This window comes from Camelina sativa, chromosome 11 (genome assembly GCF_030686135.1).
Source record: "Camelina sativa cultivar CO46 ecotype springtype chromosome 11, ASM3068613v1".
Lineage (NCBI taxonomy): Eukaryota > Viridiplantae > Streptophyta > Magnoliopsida > Brassicales > Brassicaceae > Camelina > Camelina sativa.
The window spans coordinates 14,803,739-14,825,656 of NC_141890.1; the positions used below are offsets into that span (position 1 = coordinate 14,803,739).

The window sequence follows — 21,918 nt, forward strand, 5'->3', positions numbered from 1 at the left end:
AAAGTAACTAAGGAAAAAATTGAAGATATGTTTTATACATCCAATATATTTTGTGATTAATCACCTCCAATGGTAAAAAAAGGATATTTAATTTCCCCGCAAGTAAAGCAAAAACCACTGGAAACAAATTTCAAATCTTTTTGAGAATCTAATTACTGCCTCATGTTTTTTTAACGGTAAATATGTGACTTTCCTCCCTTCTTCCACATATAAGTAGGACTTGGAAACCAACTCAGATTTAGCAATTGATATTCTAAAAAATCCCAAAAAAACCAAAACGAAAAAAAGAAAGAATGTGGAATGGATGGAATTATTCAAGCAAGATGAAGACGTATGTCTTGTTAGGCGTTGCGGGTCTCATTATAGGAATGGTCATAAGTGTGGAGGCCGATGATGGCAGCATCCCGAGTAGAAAAACAGAAGAGATTCACCGTGAAAGCAAGCTGGTGATAACAAAGACTGCAGTGAGTATTATATGTGCCTCCACCGATTACAAAGAAGATTGCACATCGGGTCTCGCAACTGTGAGGTCGCCTGATCCAAGAAGTCTAATAAGAGGTGCGTTCGACCTGGCTATCTTGTCGATTCGAAGTGGAATCGACAGGGGGTTGATTGATCTAAAGAAAAGAGCGGATGCGGATATGCACACAAGGGAGGCACTTAATACTTGTCGAGAGCTAATGGATGATGCAATTGATGATCTTCGAAAAACAAGGGATAGATTTAGGGGATTTTTGTTCACTAGATTGCCAGAATTTGTTGAGGATCTTTGTGTGTGGCTTAGCGGATCAATCACATACCAACAGACGTGCATTGATGGATTTGAAGGGATCGATAGCGAAGCGGCCATGATGATGGAGAGAGTCCTGAGGAAAGGGCAGCATCTCACTAGCAATGGACTAGCGATTGCCTCAAATCTTGATAATTTATTGAAGGCTTTCCGTATTCCAATTCCATTTCTTGGGGTACGTACATTCACGTCACACTTTATCATATAACCACCTTTATTTCCAATATCATTCTTTTAGTTCAATGGTTTTCGGTTACATTTTATTTTTAATAAATAAAAACTTTGAATTAAAAAAAATATAGAGTTGGGTTTTATAACTTTCTTTAACTTATTTTTCCTACAAATGTGTTATACTGATACACACTGGATTTTTATGTCTCCAACAGTCAAGGGGTAGACCCGGCATTTTGGGTTCGCGTTCTTCGCAAGACGAATCGTTGGGTTCTTCCCAAGATCCGCCTCCAAGTTTGGATTCTGAAAATACTCCAGCAACAATGGACTCTTCTGAGAATCCACCATCAAATAACAGACCGTTAGATTCTTCCGAGACTCGGCCGTTGGAATCTTCTCAAACTTCTCCTCAAAAATCGACATCAGCCGAGAATCAACCAGTGGATTCTTCCGAGAAACTTCCTCAAAAATCGACTTCTACCGAGAATGAACCATTAGGTCCTCCTCAAAATTCAGATTCTTCCATAATTCGACCGTTGGATCCTCTTCGAAAATTAAATACCCTTAGAAAATTTGATTCTCCAAACGATCGACACTTATCAGAGGAAGGAGAGTTCCCACCATGGGTGACACTGCATTCGCGGAGGCTTCTTGCACGTAGACCTACAAATGGAATCAGAGCGAACGTTGTTGTTGCAAAGGATGGGAGTGGTAAGTTCAAGACAATCGCACAAGCATTGGCAATGGTACCAATGCAAAACAAAAGGAAGTTCGTGATTCACATAAAGCAAGGTGTCTACAAGGAAAAAGTAGAGGTAACCAAAAAAATGCTTAACGTCATGTTTGTCGGAGACGGACCAACCAAGACGATTATCACTGGAGACATTGCCTTCTTACCAAACCGAGTTGGCACCTTCCGCACTGCCACCGTTGGTAAATTATATATAACATTTTACATAGGTGTTAATATAATTTATCTATTATTGATCTAATCTAAACTATCAAAAAGGTTTATAAACTTTCGTTTTAAAAAAATAATTCGTAGTAAGTAGGTGAATGAGTTGATTCTTATATATATATTTTTGATGGTGTTTGAAGCGGTGAATGGGGACTATTTCATGGCAAAGGACGTAGGGTTCGAGAACACGGCAGGAGCAGCACGCCATCAAGCAGTCGCACTTCGAGTTTCGGCCGATTTTGCCGTGTTCTTCAACTGTCATATGAATGGTTACCAAGACACACTTTACGTCCATACCCATCGTCAATTCTACCGTGACTGCCGCATCTCAGGCACCATTGATTTCATCTTTGGTGATGCTAAGGCAGTTTTTCAGAACTGCGTATTTGTCATCCGTCGTCCCATGGATAACCAACAATGTATCGTCACAGCCCAAGGACGAAAAGACCGGCGTGAGACGACAGGAATTGTTATCCACAATAGTCGTATAATCGGTGATGCGTCATATCTTCCCGTCAAAGCCAAGTAACTATTATTAATATTTAGTCAAGTGCTCTAACCATATATGATTTTAATTAAATAACCGTTGTTTATATGGACCTATATGTATATACAGGAACAGAGCATTTTTGGGACGGCCATGGAAAGAGTATTCGAGGACAATCATAATGAACACAGAGATTGATGATGTGATAGACCCAGAAGGTTGGTTGAAATGGAACGAGACGTTTGCACTCAACACGTTGTACTACACTGAGTACCGCAACAGAGGTCGTGGTTCGGGTCAAGCTCGCCGGGTTAAGTGGAGAGGTATCCGACGGATCTCTCCTAGAGACGCAAGGGAGTTCGCTCCAGGGAATTTTTTACGTGGCAACACATGGATCCCACAAACGCGTATACCTTACAATGCTAACTGAGCCATACATGTCATTATATCATCTCACTCTTTCTTATGGTAAAGTGGTTTCTGTAATTGTGTTTGGTAGTGTATATAAATCTGGAGAAACAAGATTTGTATATAATTTTTTTTGGGTGGGAAAGTATATAATATAGGTGACAATAAAAATAGTGTTTTTTATATTTGTATTTATTGAAAATGTTTTTTTTTTTATAATTTTATTATTCGATGCTACAAATTTATTAAACTGTATGAATCTTCCACGTGTGGTGTTCCGACGTCGACACGATAGATCTAGAAAGTAATGGTTAGGTGACCGTAAATTCGGAATTTTATTGTAAATCATTAGATTGACCAAACCCTACCGTTCGTTGATCAAAGTCTATCACAAACGAAAAACATTTGGTTAAACTTATTTTCTTATTGGCTTTCTAAGCGCAAACTCTGTTTCTTTCTTATTTTATTAATCAAGCTTTATAACTAAAACTTTTATATAGAAAGTTCTACTACTAGAGAAAAGTGTTATCTACTCGCTTGGACGGACCTATTCACATGAAAAGGGGTCAGTTGACCTTCACAAATTTCAAAAATTTTCTTTTTGTTATGAGAAAAATAAATTGGATTCATTAAAAAACAAAAAAATTGTTATACTTACCTGCATAAAATATTATGTAAGATCTTAGGAGATACTAACTGATTACCAGTGGCGGATTTAGAAAATAATTTTACTAGTGGTAACAATTTTAAATTATAAAAACGAAATAAAATATTTAAAAATTATGTCTTATAAACATACTATACATAATACCAACTCTTTACCAAAATTTCTGACTTGAGAAGCTAAAAAATACAAAAAACCTGAAATAAAAATAAAAAAAACCACTTGACGTCAATTTTATTAGAATTTTATTTTATTTCTACTAAGATTGATCCACGTAATAAATAAAACAATAACATAGAAGAAAATTATGAAAAGATGATATTTTGCCTTTGATAGAGAGAAAGGAAGCTGAAGAGTCATGCATGTCTCACGTTTAATTTTAAGTTTGTAATGTAATAAAAAGAAATGAGTTTGTAATACATTTTTACCAACTAAATGAGCTTATATATATTATTACATGAAATTAGGCTTTAGTGCTTTACTAACACAAAAGTCAAACATGAGTAAAATAAATAAATTAACAGGGGCATTGAATATATTTTTAGCAAGCGCATAAATTAAAATTGTAATAAATAGCTCTACATTCTAAAATTTTGACAGTGGCAACTACCCCGTTTTACAGTAACATGGATCCGCCCTTGCTGATTACTAACTAATTCACGTAGATACAGTGGCGGACCAACTTGGGAAATTTTTTAGTGTGGTATTGGGGAATCGAACTTGGGTAATTCATATAGACCCAGGAAATTTTTTTTGGGGGGGGGGGGGAGTGGGGGTCAATAATTTTTTTTAAACAGTTGAAATGGAAAAATACAATTTTTTAGTGTGGTATTGGGGAATCGAACTCGGGTTTAGGGTGTCACTTAGAGGGGAAAACCAACTTGGCTGCAGAACTTATAGGATCCGAATCGGTATTGGATTTGCTCACTGGATTCGGATTGCGAAAACTCATTGTTTTGGGTTTGGGGTTTGGAGTGTTGGGTGAATGAAGAGAAGTGAAGGAAGATGATGATGGTGGTGGTTTTAGTATGGAGAGTGAGAGAGAGTGAGAGAGAGAGGGGTACTTTACTTCAAGTTTTTTAAAAACACAAATGTTGACTTACTTCACTTTTTTTGTGCATGTTTGATTGATGTTTTTTTGAGGATACTACATTCTAGAAGACCTTAATTAAGTTTTTCATTTTAAAATTTTAATTATAACATCATTTTTTTATATAAGTTTCAATTAATTTTATAACTAAAAATATAAAGTAAAATATACATAATTCATCATTTAGTTGTTGATTGATAAAAAGAAAGCTTGAGGTTCAAGGCATTAATATATTGGTACATCATAATTATTATTTCAAAAATTTTATGTCTATGTTGACAAAAACCAGTATCTATATAAAGATATTAATTATTTTGTAACAGTCGTAACTGATATTTAATACATAAATGAACATCTGAGGGGGTATTGATTAGGGATTTTACAAGATTTGGTAAATTTTAGATTTTGAGAGACTTTGAAGGATATCTAATGATTTTGGTGGATTTTCATAATATTTGTTGTGATTTTAAAAAGAATTTCAATGGTTTTTTGGAGAGATTTGGTGAGATTTTAAAAGATAGTGAAAAGTGAAAACAATACACAATCATCGACAAGTTTATGAACATAAATTATGTTACATAATAGAGAAAGCCGAGAAGGTTTTCTTAATCCTGAAGAAGTGAAGTTGATGATTGGAGAAACTGTTGTTAAAAAACAGACGTTACTAGTGAGTCTTCTTCTTCATGTAGCAACAATTGAAAAAAAATACACAATCATCAAGCAGTTGATGTTCATGGGCATTGTTAGTTGGTGTGAGTCTTCTTCTTCACCATTGTCGTCGTTGGGATGCTCTACCAGGTGGTGGATGACATCGCCGCCGCCGCCGATGATGATAATTAACAAGAAGAACAGCTATGGAGTTATGGCAATGGCTGAAGAGCTCAAGGAGAAGGCCGAGAAGGTTTTCATCATCATCTTCTCCTTCTTCGTTCTTTTAATCATCCACTCCTCTCTTGACAATCACAATGATTTTCCACAGCAGAAACTTACTTTCCTATTTCATGTCATTGATTGAATAGAATCTCCAAAGCAGACCCTTAACCAATTTGTACTAGCTCGTACCATACCATCGTAATTGTTTCTACACATCTCTGAAAACTCTCCTCACAAGCCCAGCTTCCATTTCCCTTTCCACAAGCTTTCTAATAACTGAATCTATCGTCATATGTGCAATCTGAAGAACAAAACGATACAGACCATGTCCGCCGTTCTTCCGAAATTGAAGAACATAGAGGATCGATGATGATAAATTATTTAACCAATTCATCTGTTTCTGAAGTATTTTACAAATAATTTGTTAATTTTTGAATAACAATGGATTTGATATGATTTTCATAAATTGTATATTGAATAACAAGTGATTGTATATGATTATAAATGATTCTACAAAAATCCCAAGTTGAATAACATAGGATTTCAGAAAATAAATTGAAATTACTACTTGAATAACAAGTGATTTTAAAAATTTTCCAAAATCTTTTAAAATATCTAATTCAATACCTCCACCTAAGTAAATTCACAATAATTTTAGTAAGATACCCGGAGCGAATGCCCAACACCTAAACTTCTCTCACACCAAAAAAGGTAATAGCTGACAATGGAGAGAGAGAGAGAGAGGTGTTCACTTTTTATCCTTGTTTGGTTGATATTTTTTTGAGGATCCTACATTCTATAAGACTTTAATTAAGTTTTGTATTTTAAAATTTTAATTGTTACATCATTTTTTTATAACTTTCAATTAATCTTAAAACTAAAAATATAAAATAAAATATACATCATTCATCATTTATTTGTTGATTGATAAAAAGAAAGCTTGGAGTAAGACTATAATGTTTAGGTGCATCGTAATAATAAGGGTTGTCAAAATTATTAGTTTAAAATTTATATGTCTATGTTGACAAAAATCAACGTCTATATATTGATATTCTTTATTTTGTAACCGTCCTAATTGAGATTTGATACATAAATGAATATCACAGTAAATTCACACTGAGTTTAGCGAGACACCCGGAGCGCATGCCGTGCATCTAAACTTCTCTTGCACCAACAAAAAGCTAAGACAAGAGAATATGAAATAATACAAATGAACGAAAGATTAGGTGCATGGTATACACCTTAGTGATTTAGGTGTAACACCCGGAGCGAATACCCTGCACCTAAACTTCTCTCGCACCAACAAATGAATATCTCCGATGCATAAACATTAATGGAGAGATTATTTTGGTTTGTTTTACTTGCTTAGATTTTTAATAAAACTTATATCAAAAAACTTTTGTTACTATTCATCTAATAGTTTAAAGAAAAACTTAGAAATGAGATAAATATTTAAACATTTGTCCATTTATGCATTTTATGAATAAATGTCAACTATTCATAAACTTTTTGTTGGTGAGAGAGAGAGAGAGGTGTTTTGCTTCACGTTTTTTTAAGACACCAAAACTTCTCTTTCCCACCAATAAAAAGCTAAGACTAAACAATATAAAAGAATACAAGTGAAGGAAAGATTATTTGCATAACATGCACCTTAGCGCTTTTAGGTGTAACATCCAGAGCGCATACCCTAGACCTAAACTTCTCTCGCACCAAAAAATAAATATCTCTAATGCATAAACATTAATGGAGAAATTGTTTTCGCTTGTTTTACTTTACTTAGATTTCTAATAAATATGAAAATAGATCTGTTACTATTCATCTAATAGTTTAAAGAAAAATTAGAAATAAAGGATAAATATTTAAACATTTGTCAATTTATGCATTTTATAAATAAATGTCAACTATTCCTAAACTAACACTTATATATTAGATTTTCAAAAAAAATTTAAAAGAAATTAACAACAATTATGAAAAAAAGACGAGCATACTTATAATGTCATAAATATGTGTTTTTGAATTGTTTTGATGGAAAAAATTTGATGGAGATACTAATTGATTACTACTAATCAACCAAAAAAATCTATACAAGTGTTATCTACTCGTTTAGGAGATACTAATTCATTATTACTAAATAACCAAAAAAATCTATGTAGATAGAACCATGCATTATCACTTCTGTACAAGAGACATTGAAAAATGTGTTGACAAGCAAAGCAAACGTTTAATGCATCAAAACTAGATCTCGTAACTAGAGTAATTAATATGTTTTAGAAGAAATCGAGAAATTATTTTCTTTAACTTGCATGCATCTTAAACTTCTAAAAAGTCTAATAATATAAGAAAAAAAAAGAACATACATAAATTGAGACCATTGATATACGTCCAAGTGATAATACAATTATGAAAAATAGACGAGCATACTTATAATGTCATAAATATGTGTTTTTGAATTGTTTTGATGGAAAAATTTTGATGGAGATACTAATTGATTACTACTAATCAACCAAAAAATCTATACAAGTGCTATCTACTCGTTTAGGAGATACTAATTCATTATTACTAATCAACCAAAAAAATCTATGTAGATAGAACCATGCATTATCACTTCTGTACAAGACACATTGAAAAATGTGTTGACAAGCAAAGCAAACGTTTAATGCGTCAAAACTAGATCTCGTAACTAGAGTAGTTAATATGTTTTAGAAGAAATCGAGAAAGTATTTTCTTTAACTTGCATGCATTTTAAACTCCTAAAAAGTCTAATAATATAAGAAAAAAAAAGAACTACATAAATTGAGACCATTGATATACGTCCATGTGGCAGTCACAATAAACACACGTTCAACAAATTAGGTCATGAACGTTGGTCCTCACCGGGAGACTGAGACTTCCTCTGCCATCGATTTAACTCCTCCGGCGAAAGGCTCCACGAGTGATCGGCAGAGAGGACACGTGGAATGAGAATGAAACCACATATCAATACAGTCAATGTGAAACGTATGGTTGCAGTTTGGCAAAACCCGACATATTTCGTTATCCTCGAGCTCTGAGAGGCAAACCCCACATTCCGTAGCAGTTTGTGCAGTTGCGGTAGAGAATGTGAATTCAGTAAGAGATTTGATGACGGAAGGGTTAAGGCCACCGTGAGTGGTGACGAAGGTGGTGGTGGAAGAATCGGCGACGTGACGACTGAGGTTGGAGCGGTGAGAGTAACGGTGAAGAAAGATAATAAAAAGGATAATGAATAAGATGATTGTGGCGGTGAGTATGATTTTGCTGTTTATGACAAAACTTATAGGATCCGAATCGGTACTGGATGTGCTCACTGGATTCGGGTTGCGAAAACTCATTGTTTTGGGTTTGGGGTTTGGAGTGTTGGGTGAATGAAGAGAAGTGAAGGAAGATGATAGTGATGGTGGTTTTAGTATGGCGAGTGAGAGAGAGTGAGAGAGAGTGAGAGAGAGAGAGAGAGTGGTGTCTTACTTCAAGTTTTTTAAAGACACAAATGTTGACTTACGTCACTCTTTTTTGCATGTTTGATTGATATTTTTTTGAGGATGCTACATTCTAGAATTCCTTAATTAAGTTTTGGATTTTAAAATTTTCATTATATCATCATTTTATATAAGTTTCAATTAATTTTATAACTAAAAATATAAAATAAAATATATATAATCCATTTAGTCGTTGATTGATAAAAAGAAAGCTTGAGGTTCAAGGCTTTAATATATAGGTACATCATAATTATTATTTCAAAATTTTTAAGTCTATGTTGACAAAAATCAGTATCTATATATAGATATTATTTATTTTGTAACAGTCGTAACATATATTTGATACATAAATGAACATCTAAGTAAATTCACACTAATTTTGGTAAGACACTCGGAGCGCATGCCTGACACCTAAACTTCTCTCACACCAAAAAAAAAAAGCTAAGAGTTGACAATAGAGAGAGAGAGAGAGAGAGAGAGAGAGAGAGAGAGAGAGAGAGAGAGAGAGAGAGGTGTTCACTTTTTGTCCTTGTTTGATTGATATTTGTTTGAGATGCTACATTCTATAAGACTTTAATTAAGTTTTGTATTTTTAATTTTTAATTGTTAAATCATTTTTTATATAACTTTCAATTAATCTTAAAACTAAAAATATAAAATAAATATACATGATTCATCATTTATTTGTTGATTGATAAAAAGAAGGCTTGGGGGTAAGGCTATAATGTTTAGGTGCATCCTAATAATAAGGGTTGTCAAAATTATTAGTTTAAAAGTTATATGTCTATGTTGACAAAAATCAACGTCTATATATTGATATTCTTTATTTTGTAACCGTCGTAATTGATATTTGATACAGAAATGAATATCACAGTAAATTCACATTGATTTCAGCGAGAGAGAGGTGTTTTGCTTCACATTCTTTTAAGACACCAACGTTAACTCACTTCACTTTTTTGTCCTTGTTTGGTTAATATTTTTTTGAGAATGCTACATTCTATAAGACTTTAATTAAGTTTTGTATTTTAAAATTTTAATTGTTACATCATTTTTTATATAACTTTCAATTATTCTTAAAACTAAAACTATAAAATAAAATATACATGATTCATCATTTATTTGTTGATTGATAAAAAGAAGGCTTGGGGTAAGGCTATAATGTTTAGGTGCATCCTAATAATAAGGGTTGTCAAAATTATTTATTTAAAATTTATATGTCTATGTTGACAAAAATCAACGTCTATATATTGATATTTTTTATTTTGTAACCGTCGTAAATGAGATTTGATACATAAATGAATATCACAGAAAATTCACACTGATTTTAGCGAGACACCCGGAGCGCATGCCGTGCATCTAAACTTCTCTTGTACCAACAAAAAGCTAAGACTAGAGAATATAAAAGAATATAAATGAACGAAAGATTAGGTGCATGGTATACACCTTAGCGCTTTTAGGTGTAACACCCGGAGCGAAATACCCTACACCTAAACTTCTCTCGCACCAACAAATGAATATCTCCGATGCATAAACATTAATGGAGAGATTATTTTGGTTTGTTTTACTTGCTTAGATTTCTAATAGAACTTATATCAATAAACTTTTTTTTACTATTCATCTAATAGTTTAAAGAAAAACTTAGAAATGAAAGATAAATATTTAAGCATTTGTCCATTTATGCATTTTATGAATAAATGTCAACTATTCCTAAACTTTTTGTTGGTGAGAGAAAGAGAGAGAGGTGTTTTGCTTCACGTTTTTGAAGACACCAAAACTTCTCTTTCTCACCAATAAAAAGCTAAGACTAAACAATATAAAAGAATACAAGTGAAGGAAAGATTAGGTGCATGACATGCACCTTAGCGCTTTTAGGTGTAACATGCGGAGCACATACCCTAGACCTAAACATCTCTCGCACCAACAAATGAATATCTCCAATGCATAAACATTAATGGAGAAATTATTTTGGTTTGTTTTACATTACTTAGATTTCTAATAAATATCAAAATAGATCTGTTACTATTCATCTAATAGTTTAAAGAAAATTTAGAAATAAAGGATAAATATTTAAACATTTGTCAATTTATGCATTTTATAAATAAATGTCAACTATTCCTAAACTACCCCTTATATATATTACATTTTTTTTAAAAAAACAAAAGAAATTAACAACAATTATGAAAAATAGACGAGCATACTTATAATGTCATAAATATGTGTTTTTGAATCGTTTTGGTGAAATAAATTTGATGGAGATACTAATTGATTACTACTAATCAACCAAAAAAATCTATACAAGTGCTATCTACTCGTTTAGGAGATACTAAATCATTATTACTAATCAACCAAAAAAATCTATGTAGATAGAACCATGCATTATCACTTCTGTACAAGAGACATTGAAAAATGTGTTGACAAGCAAAGCAAACGTTTAATGCGTCAAAACTAGATCTCGTAACTAGAGTAACTAATATGTTTTAGAAGAAATCGAGAAAGTATTTTCTTTTACTTGCATGCATCTTAAACTCCTAAAAAGTCTAATAATATAAGAAAAAGAAAGAACATACATAAATTGAGACCATTGATATACGTCCACGTGGCAGTCACAATAAACACACGTTCAACAAATCAGGTCATGAACGTCGGTCCTCACCGGGAGACCGAGACTTCCTCTGCCATCATTTTAACTCCTCCGACGAAAGGCTCCACGAGTGATCGGCAGAGAGGACACGTGGAATGAGAATGAAACCACATATCAATACAGTCAATGTGAAACGTATGGTTGCAGTTTGGCAAAACCCGACATATTTCGTTATCCTCGAGCTCTGAGAGGCAAACCCCACATTCCGTAGCAGTTTGTGCGGTTGCGGTAGAGAATGTGAATTCAGTAAGAGATTTGATAACGGAATGGTTAAGGCCACCGTGAGTGGTGACGATGGCGGTGGTGGAAGAGTCGGCGACATGACGACTGAGATTGGAGCCGTGAGAGTAACGGATAAGAAAGATAATAAAAGGATAATGAATAAGATGATTGTGGCGGTGAGTATGATTTTGCTGTTTATGACAAAACTTATAGGATCCGAATCGGTACTAGATGTGCTCACTCGATTCGGGTTGCGAAAACTCATTGTTTTGGGTTTGGGGTTTGGAGTGTTGGGTGAATGAAGAGAAGTGAAGGAAGATGATAGTGATGGTGGTTTTAGTATGGCGAGTGAGAGAGCGTGAGAGAGAGAGCGTGAGAGAGAGAGAGGGGTGTCTTACTTCAAGTTTTTTAAATACACAAACGTTGACTTACTTCACTCTTTTTTGCATGTTTGATTGATATTTTTTTGAGGATGCTACATTCTAGAATTCCTTAATTAAGTTTTGGATTTTAAAATTTTAATTATATCATCATTTTTTATATAAGTTTCAATGAATTTTATAACTAAAAATATAAAATAAAATATATATAATCCATCATTTAGTCGTTGATTGATAAAAAGAAAGCTTGAGGTTCAAGGCTTTAATATATAGGTACATCATAATTATTTTTTCGAAATTTTTAAGTCTATGTTGACAAAAATCAGTATCTATATATAGATATTATTTATTTTGTAAGAGTCGTAACTGATATTTGATACATAAATGAATATCTAAGTAAATTCACACTAATTTTGGTAGGACACTTGGAGCGCATGCCTAACACCTAAACTTCTCTCACACCAAAAAAAAGCTAAGAGTTGACAATAGATAGAGAGAGAGAGAGAGAGAGAGAGAGAGAGGTGTTTACTTTTTGTCCTTGTTTGGTTGATATTTTTTTGAGATGCTACATTCTATAAGACTTTAATTAAGTTTTGTATTTTAAATTTTTAATTGTTAAATCATTTTTTATATAACTTTCAATTAATCTTAAAACAAAAAAAATAAATAAAATATACATGATTCATTATTTATTTGTTGATTGATAAAAAGAAGGCTTGGGGTAATACTATAATGTTTAGGTGCATCCTAATAATAAGGGTTGTCAAAATTATTAGTTTAAAATTTATATGTCTATGTTGACAAAAATCAACGTCTATATATTAAAATTCTATATTTTGTAACCGTGGTAATTGATATTTGATACATAAATGAATATCACAGTAAATTCACATTGATTTTAGCGAGAGAGAGGTGCTTTGCTTCACATTCTTTTAAGACACCAATGTGGACTCACTTCGCTTTTTTGTCCTTGTTTGGTTGATATTTTTTTTGAGAATGCTACATTCTATAAGACTTTAATTAAGTTTTGTATTTTAAAATTTAAATTGCTACATCATTTTTTATATAACTTTCAATTATTCTTAAAACTAAAAATATAAAATAAAATATACATGATTCATCATTTATTTGTTGATTGATAAAAAGAAGGCTTGGGGTAAGGCTATAATGTTTAGGTGCATCCTAATAATAAGGGTTGTCAAAATTATTTATTTAAAATTTATATGTCTATGTTGACAAAAATCAACGTCTATATATTGATATTTTTTATTTTGTAACCGTCGTAAATGAGATTTGATACATAAATGAATATCACAGAAAATTCACACTGATTTTAGCGAGACACCCGGAACGCATGTTATGCATCTAAACTTCTCTTGTACCAACAAAAAACTAAGACTAGAGAATATAAAAGAATACAAATGAACGAAAGATTAGGTGCATGGTATACACCTTAGCGCTTTTAGGTGTAACACCCGGAGCGAATACCCTACACCTAAACTTCTCTTGCACCAACAAATAAATATCTCCGATGCATAAACATTAATGGAGAGATTATTTTGGTTTGTTTTACTTGCTTAGATTTCTAATAGAACTTATATCAAAAAACTTTTGTTACTATTCATCTAATAGTTTAAAGAAAAACTTAGAAATGAAAGATAAATAATTAAGCATTTTATGAATAAATGTCAACTATTCATAAACTTTTTGTTGGTGAGAGAGAGAGAGAGGTGTTTTGCTTCACGTTTTTTAAGACACCAAAACTTCTCTATCGCACCAATAAAAAGCTAAGACTAAACAATATAAAAGAATACAAGTGAAGGAAAGATTAGGTGCATGACATGCATCTTAGCGCTTTTAGGTGTAACATCCGGAGCGCATACCCTAGACCTAAACTTCTATCGCACCAACAAATGAATATCTCCAATGCATAAACATTAATGGAGAAATTGTTTTGGTTTGTTTTACTATACTTAGATTTCTAATAAATATAAAAAAAATTGTTACTATTCATCTAATAGTTTAAAGAAATATTAGAAATAAAGGATAAATATTTAAACATTTGTCTATTTATGCATTTTATAAATAAATGTCAACTATTCCTAAACTACCCCTTATATATATTAGATTTAAAAAAATTAAAAGAAATTAACAACAATTATGAAAAATAGACGAGCATACTTATAATGTCATAAATATGTGTTATTGAATCGTTTTGATGGAGATACTAATTGATTACTACTAATCAACCAAAAAAATCTATACAAGTGCTATCTACTCGTTTAGGAGATACTAATTCATTACTACTAATCAACCAAAAAAATCTATGTTGATAGAACCATGCATTATCACTTCTGTACAAGAGACATTGAAAAATGTGTTGACAAACAAAGCAAACGTTTAATGCGTCAAAACTAGATCTCGTAACTAGAGTAATTAATATGTCTTAGAAGAAATCGAGAAAGTATTTTCTTTTACTTGGATGCATCTTAAACTCCTAAAAAGTCTAATAATATAAGAAAAAGAAAGAACATACATAAATTGAGACCATTGATATAAGTCCACGTGGCAGTCACAATAAACACACGTTCAACAAATCAGGTCATGAACGTCGGTCCTCACCGGGAGATCAAGACTTCTTTGCCATCATTTTAACTCCTCCGACGAAAGGCTCCACGAGTGATCGGCAGAGAGGACACGTGGAATGAGAATGAAACCACATATCAGTAAAGTCAATGTGAAACGTATAGTTGCAGTTTGGCAAAACCCAACATATTTCATTATCCTCGAGCTCTGAGAGGCAAACCCCACATTCCGTAGCAGTTTGTGCGGTTGCGGTAGAGAATGTGAATTCAATACGAGATTTGATGACAAAAGGGTTAAGGCCACCGTGAGTGGTGACGACGGCAGTGGTGGAAGAGTCGGCGACGTGACGAGTGAGATTGGAGCGGTGAGAGTAACGGTGAAGAAAGATCCTAAAAAGGATAATGAATAAGATGATTGTGGCGGTGAGTATGATTTTTCTGTTTATGACAACACTTATAGGATCTGAATCGGTAATCGATGTGCTCATTGGATTCGGGTTGCGAAAACTCATTGTTTTGTTAGGTTTGGGGTTTGGAGTGTTGGGTGAATGAAGAGAAGTGAAGGAAGATGATGGTGATGGTGGTTTCAGTATGGCGAGTGAGAGAGAGAGAGAGGGGTGTCTTACTTCAAGTTTTTTAAAGACACACTTTAATATATGGGTACATCATAATTATTATTTCAAAAGTTTTAAGACTATGTTGACAAAAATCAGTATCTATATATAGATATTATTTATTTTGTAACAGTCGTAACTGATATTTGATACATAAATGAACATCTAAGTAAATTCACACTAATTTTAGTAAGACACTCGGAGCGCATGCCTGACATCTAAACTTCTCTCACACCAAAAAAAAGCTAAGAGTTCGAGTTGACAATAGAGAGAGAGAGGGGGAGAGAGAGAGAGAGAGGGAGAGAGAGAGAGAGAGAGAGGGAGAGGGAGAGAGTGTGTGTGAGAGAGAGAGAGAGAGGTGCTTTACTTCAAGTTTTTTAAAGACACAAACGTTGACTTACTTCACTCTTTTTGTGCATGTTTGATTGATATTTTTTTAGGATGATACATTCTAGAAGATCTTAATTAAGTTTTGGATTTTAAAATTTTAATTATAACATCATTTTTATATGTTAATTTTATAACTAAAAATATAAAACAAAATATACATAATCCATCATTTAGTTGTTGTTTGATAAAAAGAAAGCTTGAGGTTCAAGGCTTTCATACTTAGGTACATCATAATTATTAGTTCAAAATTGTTATGTATATGTTGACAAAAATCAGTATCTATATATATATATCTATTATTTATTTTGTAATATTCGTAACTGAATGTTGATACATAAATGAACATCTAAGTAAATTCACGGAAAAACGGCTTTTTCATACCTCCACAATAGTCTTGTGTTGAATTTATACATTTGACTATTGATCTGGCGTAAACATACATTATGTTGATAGATATTTGAATTTCGTACCCTAACTTTGAAATCAAATGTATAAATTCAACACAAGACTATTGTGGAGGTATGAAAAAGCCGTTTTTCCGTAAATTCACACTAATTTTAGTAAGACACCTGGAGCGCATGTCTGACACCTAAACTTCTCTCACACAAAAAAAAGCTAAGAGTTGACAATAGAGAGAAAGAGAGGGGTGCTTTACTCCCACAAATACACCCCAAACCCCACGAATACTCCAATTCACTATCAAATCCTCTAGTGTCAAATGACACCTCCACCTCGTCGTCACTCATCTCACTACTTGCAAACCAACACACATGGTGTCGATTGACACTCTCCTAGTGTCAGTCGACACTGACGCCCAGTAGCACTTCCATCGACCTCCCCTCATCCAAACCTAACTCCAGCTGTCCTCCTAGGACCCAAACACACAACAATATGCTGGTGTCGCTCGACACCCCTACCTTACCACAAATGCGTCTACGCCAGACCACAATACAAACATTTGATTAAAACACAAACAAACCGTCCTTTTCAGAAACCCACCGTTGGATATGAAGCTTATAGCACCACGAAGCGTCCCACCAAATTTCAGCCAAATCGGACTCCGTTTCATCTTCCAAAAGTTTCCCCGAAGTAGTCATCTCAAACCAGTCCGCGCAGTCCATCTGCAGGTGTTGGTGTCGACCGACACCACAATAGCATCGAACGACACCAACCCATAAATCATTATCCGAACCTCTCTTCAAGCTGCTTCTCGCTGTAAATCCCTAATTCGCCACAACCATCGATTCTATAATCGATCTAACACTAAAACAACACAACTTACTTGGATTACAGCCATGAGAAAGCCTCCTTGTGTCTCCCAATCCACCACCAATCTCCCATCCTTCCCCTTACACATGAAGAAGATTGATCTCCCTTCTTCTCTCTTATGCTCCCAAACCATCTTCTTTCTCATCCCTTCCAAGAGAGCACCCACAACTTTCTCCTCTTCTTCTAAGTCATGAGACTGCTCCAACAGCACTAAAAAATATGGTGTTGAGGTTTTATAGGGAACTTAAGGGTTTCTCCAAAACCACTAAACCACACAAAACCGGAGAACGAACAAAACCGACAACCTTAAAACAATATGGTGTCGAGCGACACCCCCTTGATGTCGGTCGGCACCAACCTCCGAAAATGTTAGGAAACATATTCTTAATTTTTTCTCTATATTTTATGAAAGTTAGAATGAACATTTTATTATTTTAGAATTCTTAAAAAACATAATCATACCTTCAAAAATACCATTTTCTTATGTCACTTTTTAAAAATACCTTTTCATGTTGTCTATTTTCTAAAATATCCTTTTTCTATGGATAAAATAACTAAATTCTAAACCCTAAACTCCAGATCTAAATCCCAACCCCTCAAAACTATATACTAAATGTAAAATAGAAAACCCAAACCTAAAATAAAAATTCTAAAAATTAATTTAACATATTATAATATTGTAAAAGTGTAACACCCGCAAACTAAAACTGTGCGTTTTGGGGGAGGGTGTCGATCGACACCAGTGATTTCTGGTTTAACCAGTTCGATTTAATTATCGATTTGGACCGGTTTGGTTTAAGGAAACCATTGAACCGAGGTTTAAAAGGGCAAAAACGTCCTAGGGTCGTGTTATGTTTTTGTCTCACGCCGCTTTGAGAGAAAACAAAGAGAAAGTGTGTTCTTGAGCTTTTTGGTGATTTTTGAGAGATTGGTTGGCTTTTCTTGGGAGATTTGAAACTAGGAAGAAGCTAGAAGGTTGCTGGGAGTGTGGTTTTCGTCAGTGTTTGTCAGAATCTTCCTGCAGAGAGGTGAGTGCATGAACATGGCTTATCTAAGCTAAGATCTCTAGCTTTTTGTGATTTTGTGCTTATGTGATTGTTTCGTGACTGTTGTGGCTGGGTTTTGCTTCTGGGAATGCTTGGAGCATATTGGAGGAGCTTGGAGGCGAGATTCGAAGTTTTTGATCGAAGGGAATCGATGCTCGGCATTTGTGTCGATCAACACCAGTTAGGGTGTCGGTCGACACCAACGCGAGGATGGCTCGACAACTTTAGTGAGTGTCGATCGACACCATATGGAGGTGTCGGTCGACACCACTAGGGTTTCGGGTTTTGTCGAGCACGTGTCAGTGTCGGTCGACACCACTTGGAGTCGGTCGACACCCTTCCTCAGTTACACACATGCATCTCAATATGTGTTTGTGGTGCAGGTAAAGGCAAAGTGTGATCGCGGAATCAAGGCAATGAAGAGGAGGATGTTCTAGGGACTCGATTGGATGTTGTCTGGCATTGCTAGGTTGCTAGAGTTGGGTCATTAGAACATTGTTAGGTTGCTGGTTTCATGTTTCCTGATGATTGATTATTGGATTATTGTTATGGTTTAATATTGGTTATTTACTATTGGATATTTATGGGTTATTGGTAATTGTTATTCCGCTGTTAGTTGTGATTGTGGTTAGGTGGCTAGTGGATATGGGACCACTAGTTGTAGTTTATTTATTATTATTATTATTATTATTATTATTTTAAAAAACGGGTCGGGTCGTTTTAATTTGGTATCAGAGCCCTTATGGTTCTAGGTTTGGGTTCACTAGGCTTTGTGTTGTAGATGTTTGGGATTGCATATCTTGATTGATTGTGTGAGTTAGTCAACTGTGTGTGGCATTGATTCCTAGAACATCCTCTTCGAGCCTACAGTGTGATTCCACGGTGAGTTTATGTTTTTTTGTTATGTTAATTGTGTGCTTAGCCTTCTATTCATGGTAGTGCAAATGGTTAGAGGGGGTGCTGTTGCTGGTCGTGGTCGAGGACGCGGACGTGGTCGTGGATGAGGACGTGGTCGTGGATGAGGACGTGGTCGTCGTAGGGGCAGAGTCCCAGAGGTTAGTGAGACTGCGGACCAGAGTGTGACAGCTGAGGGTGTTGGCGAGTCGCAGGATGTCCTGGAAGATTCCATGAGTGTGGCCGGAGGGGGCGGTGTTGATGCTCCAGTGGCCGGTGATGTTAGGGTTCCGGGTGTGGGAATCCCAACGGGTGGAGTCCCTGGTGTTGATCTTGCGGGCTTGTTAGCACAAGTGTTGGAGCGGTTACCAGTAGTGGTACCGACTCCGGCTCAGGTAGTGCCACCAGTGGTGGCGGAGGAGCGGCAGCCAGTGGCTGCGGATGTGAGAGGGCATATTCTTTAATTGTCTATGCTCAAGGAGATGCATGGCATTAATACTGCATGGTTTTCGGGTGGTACAGACCCTACTACTGCAAATGTGTGGAGGATGAGTGTGGAACGTAACTTTCGCACTCTAAGATGTCCTGAGGAGTTTTGGGTGGACATAGGGGTCCACCACTTGATTGGTGATGCTGAGGTGTGGTGAAGATCAGTGGCTGCTAGGAGAGTGCATAGGGAGATGACTTGGGTTGACTTCGTGGGGGAGTTCAACCACAAGTACTTTCCGAGAGAGGCACTGGACCGGTTGGAGGTGCAGTTCCTTCAGTAATCTCAGGGGACGCGGTCAGTGCGGGAGCTGGACTTAGAGTTCAGTCGACTTCTATGTTATGGGGGTTGGGCTATGGAGTCTGAGGAGGCTCATATCAGGAGGTTTATGAGGGCCCTACGTGACGACTTGAGGGTTCATTGTAGAGGGCGGAGCTATGCTATGCATGCAGAGCTGGTTGAGACTGCGGCAGAGATTGAGGAGGATATCCGGGCACAGTCAGTGGCGATTAGTCTAGCAGTTCAGCCTAGTAAGGCTCAGCATCATGGAGGTTCTAGCAAGAGCGGCAAGCCTGCGCAGGGAACCAAGAGGAGGTGGGAGGCTATGCAGACGCCGAGTGGTGCGAGTTGTTTCAAGTGTGGGAGCAAGGATCACAAGATTGCTAGTTGTCCCAAAAGAAGTGATCCGACGGCAGCGGCTAATGTATGCTATCATTGTAGGGAGCCAGGGCACATCAGGCCCTTGTGTCCCAAGTTGCAGCTGGTGGCAGTGGCAGCGTTGCAGCAGGTGCAGCCGGGAGGGCAGCAGGTTGCACGGATTGAGCAGGCGCCACAGGTTTACACGACTGCAGAGACTCGTGGAACCAGTGCCGGGGCGATTACAGATATAATTTCTGGTACTTAAACTTTGTGAATTTCAATAGGTTCAGATTTTCTGTTTTCATGTGATAACGTGTTAGGTTCTCAACAAATGAGGTTTGTGTAGGGACCTTGTTGGTGGGCGGGTTTAAGTACCACGTTATGTTTGATTCTGGAGCTTCTCATAGCTTCATTACTCTGGAGTGTGCAGAGAGCGCGGGAATCAGAGGGGATTCTGGAGAGCGTTCAGGAGTTGTCAGAGTTGCGAGAGGCAAGTTTCTGAGGGTTATTGGACGAGCCAGAGGAATTGATATTCAGATCACAGGAAAGTCGTGGCCAGCGGATTTTCTTATCAGTCTAGTGGAGTTGTATGATGTTATTCTCAGGATGGATTGGTTGCATCGGCATTTGGTGCATTTAGATTGCCATCAGGGTAGAGTGGAGTTTGAGCGTCCAGGAGGGAAGTTGGTCTTTCAGGGTATCAGACCGACGTCGGAGAGTCTCGTGATATCGGCCATTCAGGCTGGGAAGATGATCGAGAAGGGTCGTGAGGCTTATTTGGTTACTATATCAATGCCAGAGTCAGTGGGGAAGTCTACGGTTAGCGGTATTCAGGTTGTTGAGGAATTTGAGGACATGTTTCAGTCATTGTAGGGATTACCACCATCTCGGTCAGATCCTTTCACGATTGAACTGGAACCGGGGACGACGCCGTTATCCAAGGATCCTTACAAAATGGCTCCAGCAGAGATGGCAGAGCTGAAAAGCAGCTAGAGGATTTGTTGAGTAAGAGATTCATCTGTCCTAGTGTATCACCGTGGGGAGCGCCGGTGTTATTTGTCAAGAAGAAGGATGAGAGTTTCCGGCTGTGAATTGACTACAGAGGTTTGAACCGGGTCACTGTGAAGAACAAGAACCCTCTTCCTAGGATCGATGAGTTGTTGGATCAGTTGAGAGGTGCTACTTGGTTCTCCAAGGTAGATCTAGCGCCGGGTTATCATCAGATATCGATAGATGAGGCAGATGTGAGGAAGATTGCATTCAGGACGAGGTATTGGCATTATGAGTTTGTGGTGATGCCGTTTGGGTTGACTAACGCACCAGAAGCGTTTATGAGATTGAGGAACAGCGTGTTTCAGGAGTTTCTGGATGTGTCTGTCATCATTTTCATCGACGATATCCTGGTTTATTCCAAGAATCCTCAGGAACATGCAGTGCATTTGAGGGCAGTTATGGAGAAGCTGCGGGAGCAGGAGTTGTTTGTTAAGTTGAGCAAGTGCAGTTTTTGGCAGCGTGAGATGGGTTTTCTGAGTCATATTGTGTCTACAGATGGAGTTTCTGTAGATCCGGAGAAGATCCAGGCTATCAGAGATTGGCCTAGACCGCAGAATGCCACAAAGATCAGGAGTTTCCTTGGTCTGGCAGGTTACTACAGGAGGTTTGTGCAGGGTTTTGCGAGCAAATCACGTTCTATGACTAAGTTGACAGGGAAGGATGTTCCTTTTGTTTGGTCACAGGAGTGTGAGTAAGGCTTTGCAAGCATGAAGGAGATGTTGACTACTGCGCCAGTGTTGGCTTTGCCTGAGCAGAGGGAGCC

General features: G+C 36.2%; 1 protein-coding gene and 3 pseudogenes across 3 annotated transcripts; 1 reads left to right on the forward strand and 3 right to left on the reverse strand.

Moving 5' to 3' along the window:
• The first annotated feature begins 240 nt into the window (after positions 1-240).
• LOC104723544 (putative pectinesterase/pectinesterase inhibitor 43) lies at positions 241-3,064 on the forward strand. The gene is made up of 4 exons (XM_010441924.2): positions 241-965; positions 1,177-1,894; positions 2,060-2,444; positions 2,536-3,064. The coding sequence occupies exons 1-4, from the start codon at positions 294-296 to the stop codon at positions 2,834-2,836; spliced, it is 2,076 nt and encodes a 691-aa protein (XP_010440226.1). The 5' UTR covers positions 241-293; the 3' UTR covers positions 2,837-3,064.
• A 5,162-nt stretch (positions 3,065-8,226) lies between these two features.
• On the reverse strand, positions 8,227-8,914 carry LOC147934008 (RING-H2 finger protein ATL17 pseudogene; annotated as a pseudogene). The gene has a single exon (XR_015570633.1). The product of XR_015570633.1 is annotated as an RING-H2 finger protein ATL17 pseudogene (transcript).
• A 2,480-nt stretch (positions 8,915-11,394) lies between these two features.
• LOC147934009 (RING-H2 finger protein ATL17 pseudogene) lies at positions 11,395-12,182 on the reverse strand (annotated as a pseudogene).
• Positions 12,183-14,491: 2,309 nt separating this feature from the next.
• LOC147934010 (RING-H2 finger protein ATL17 pseudogene) lies at positions 14,492-15,424 on the reverse strand (annotated as a pseudogene). Its single transcript, XR_015571296.1, has one exon. The product of XR_015571296.1 is annotated as an RING-H2 finger protein ATL17 pseudogene (transcript).
• Between the last annotated feature and the right edge of the window lie 6,494 nt (positions 15,425-21,918).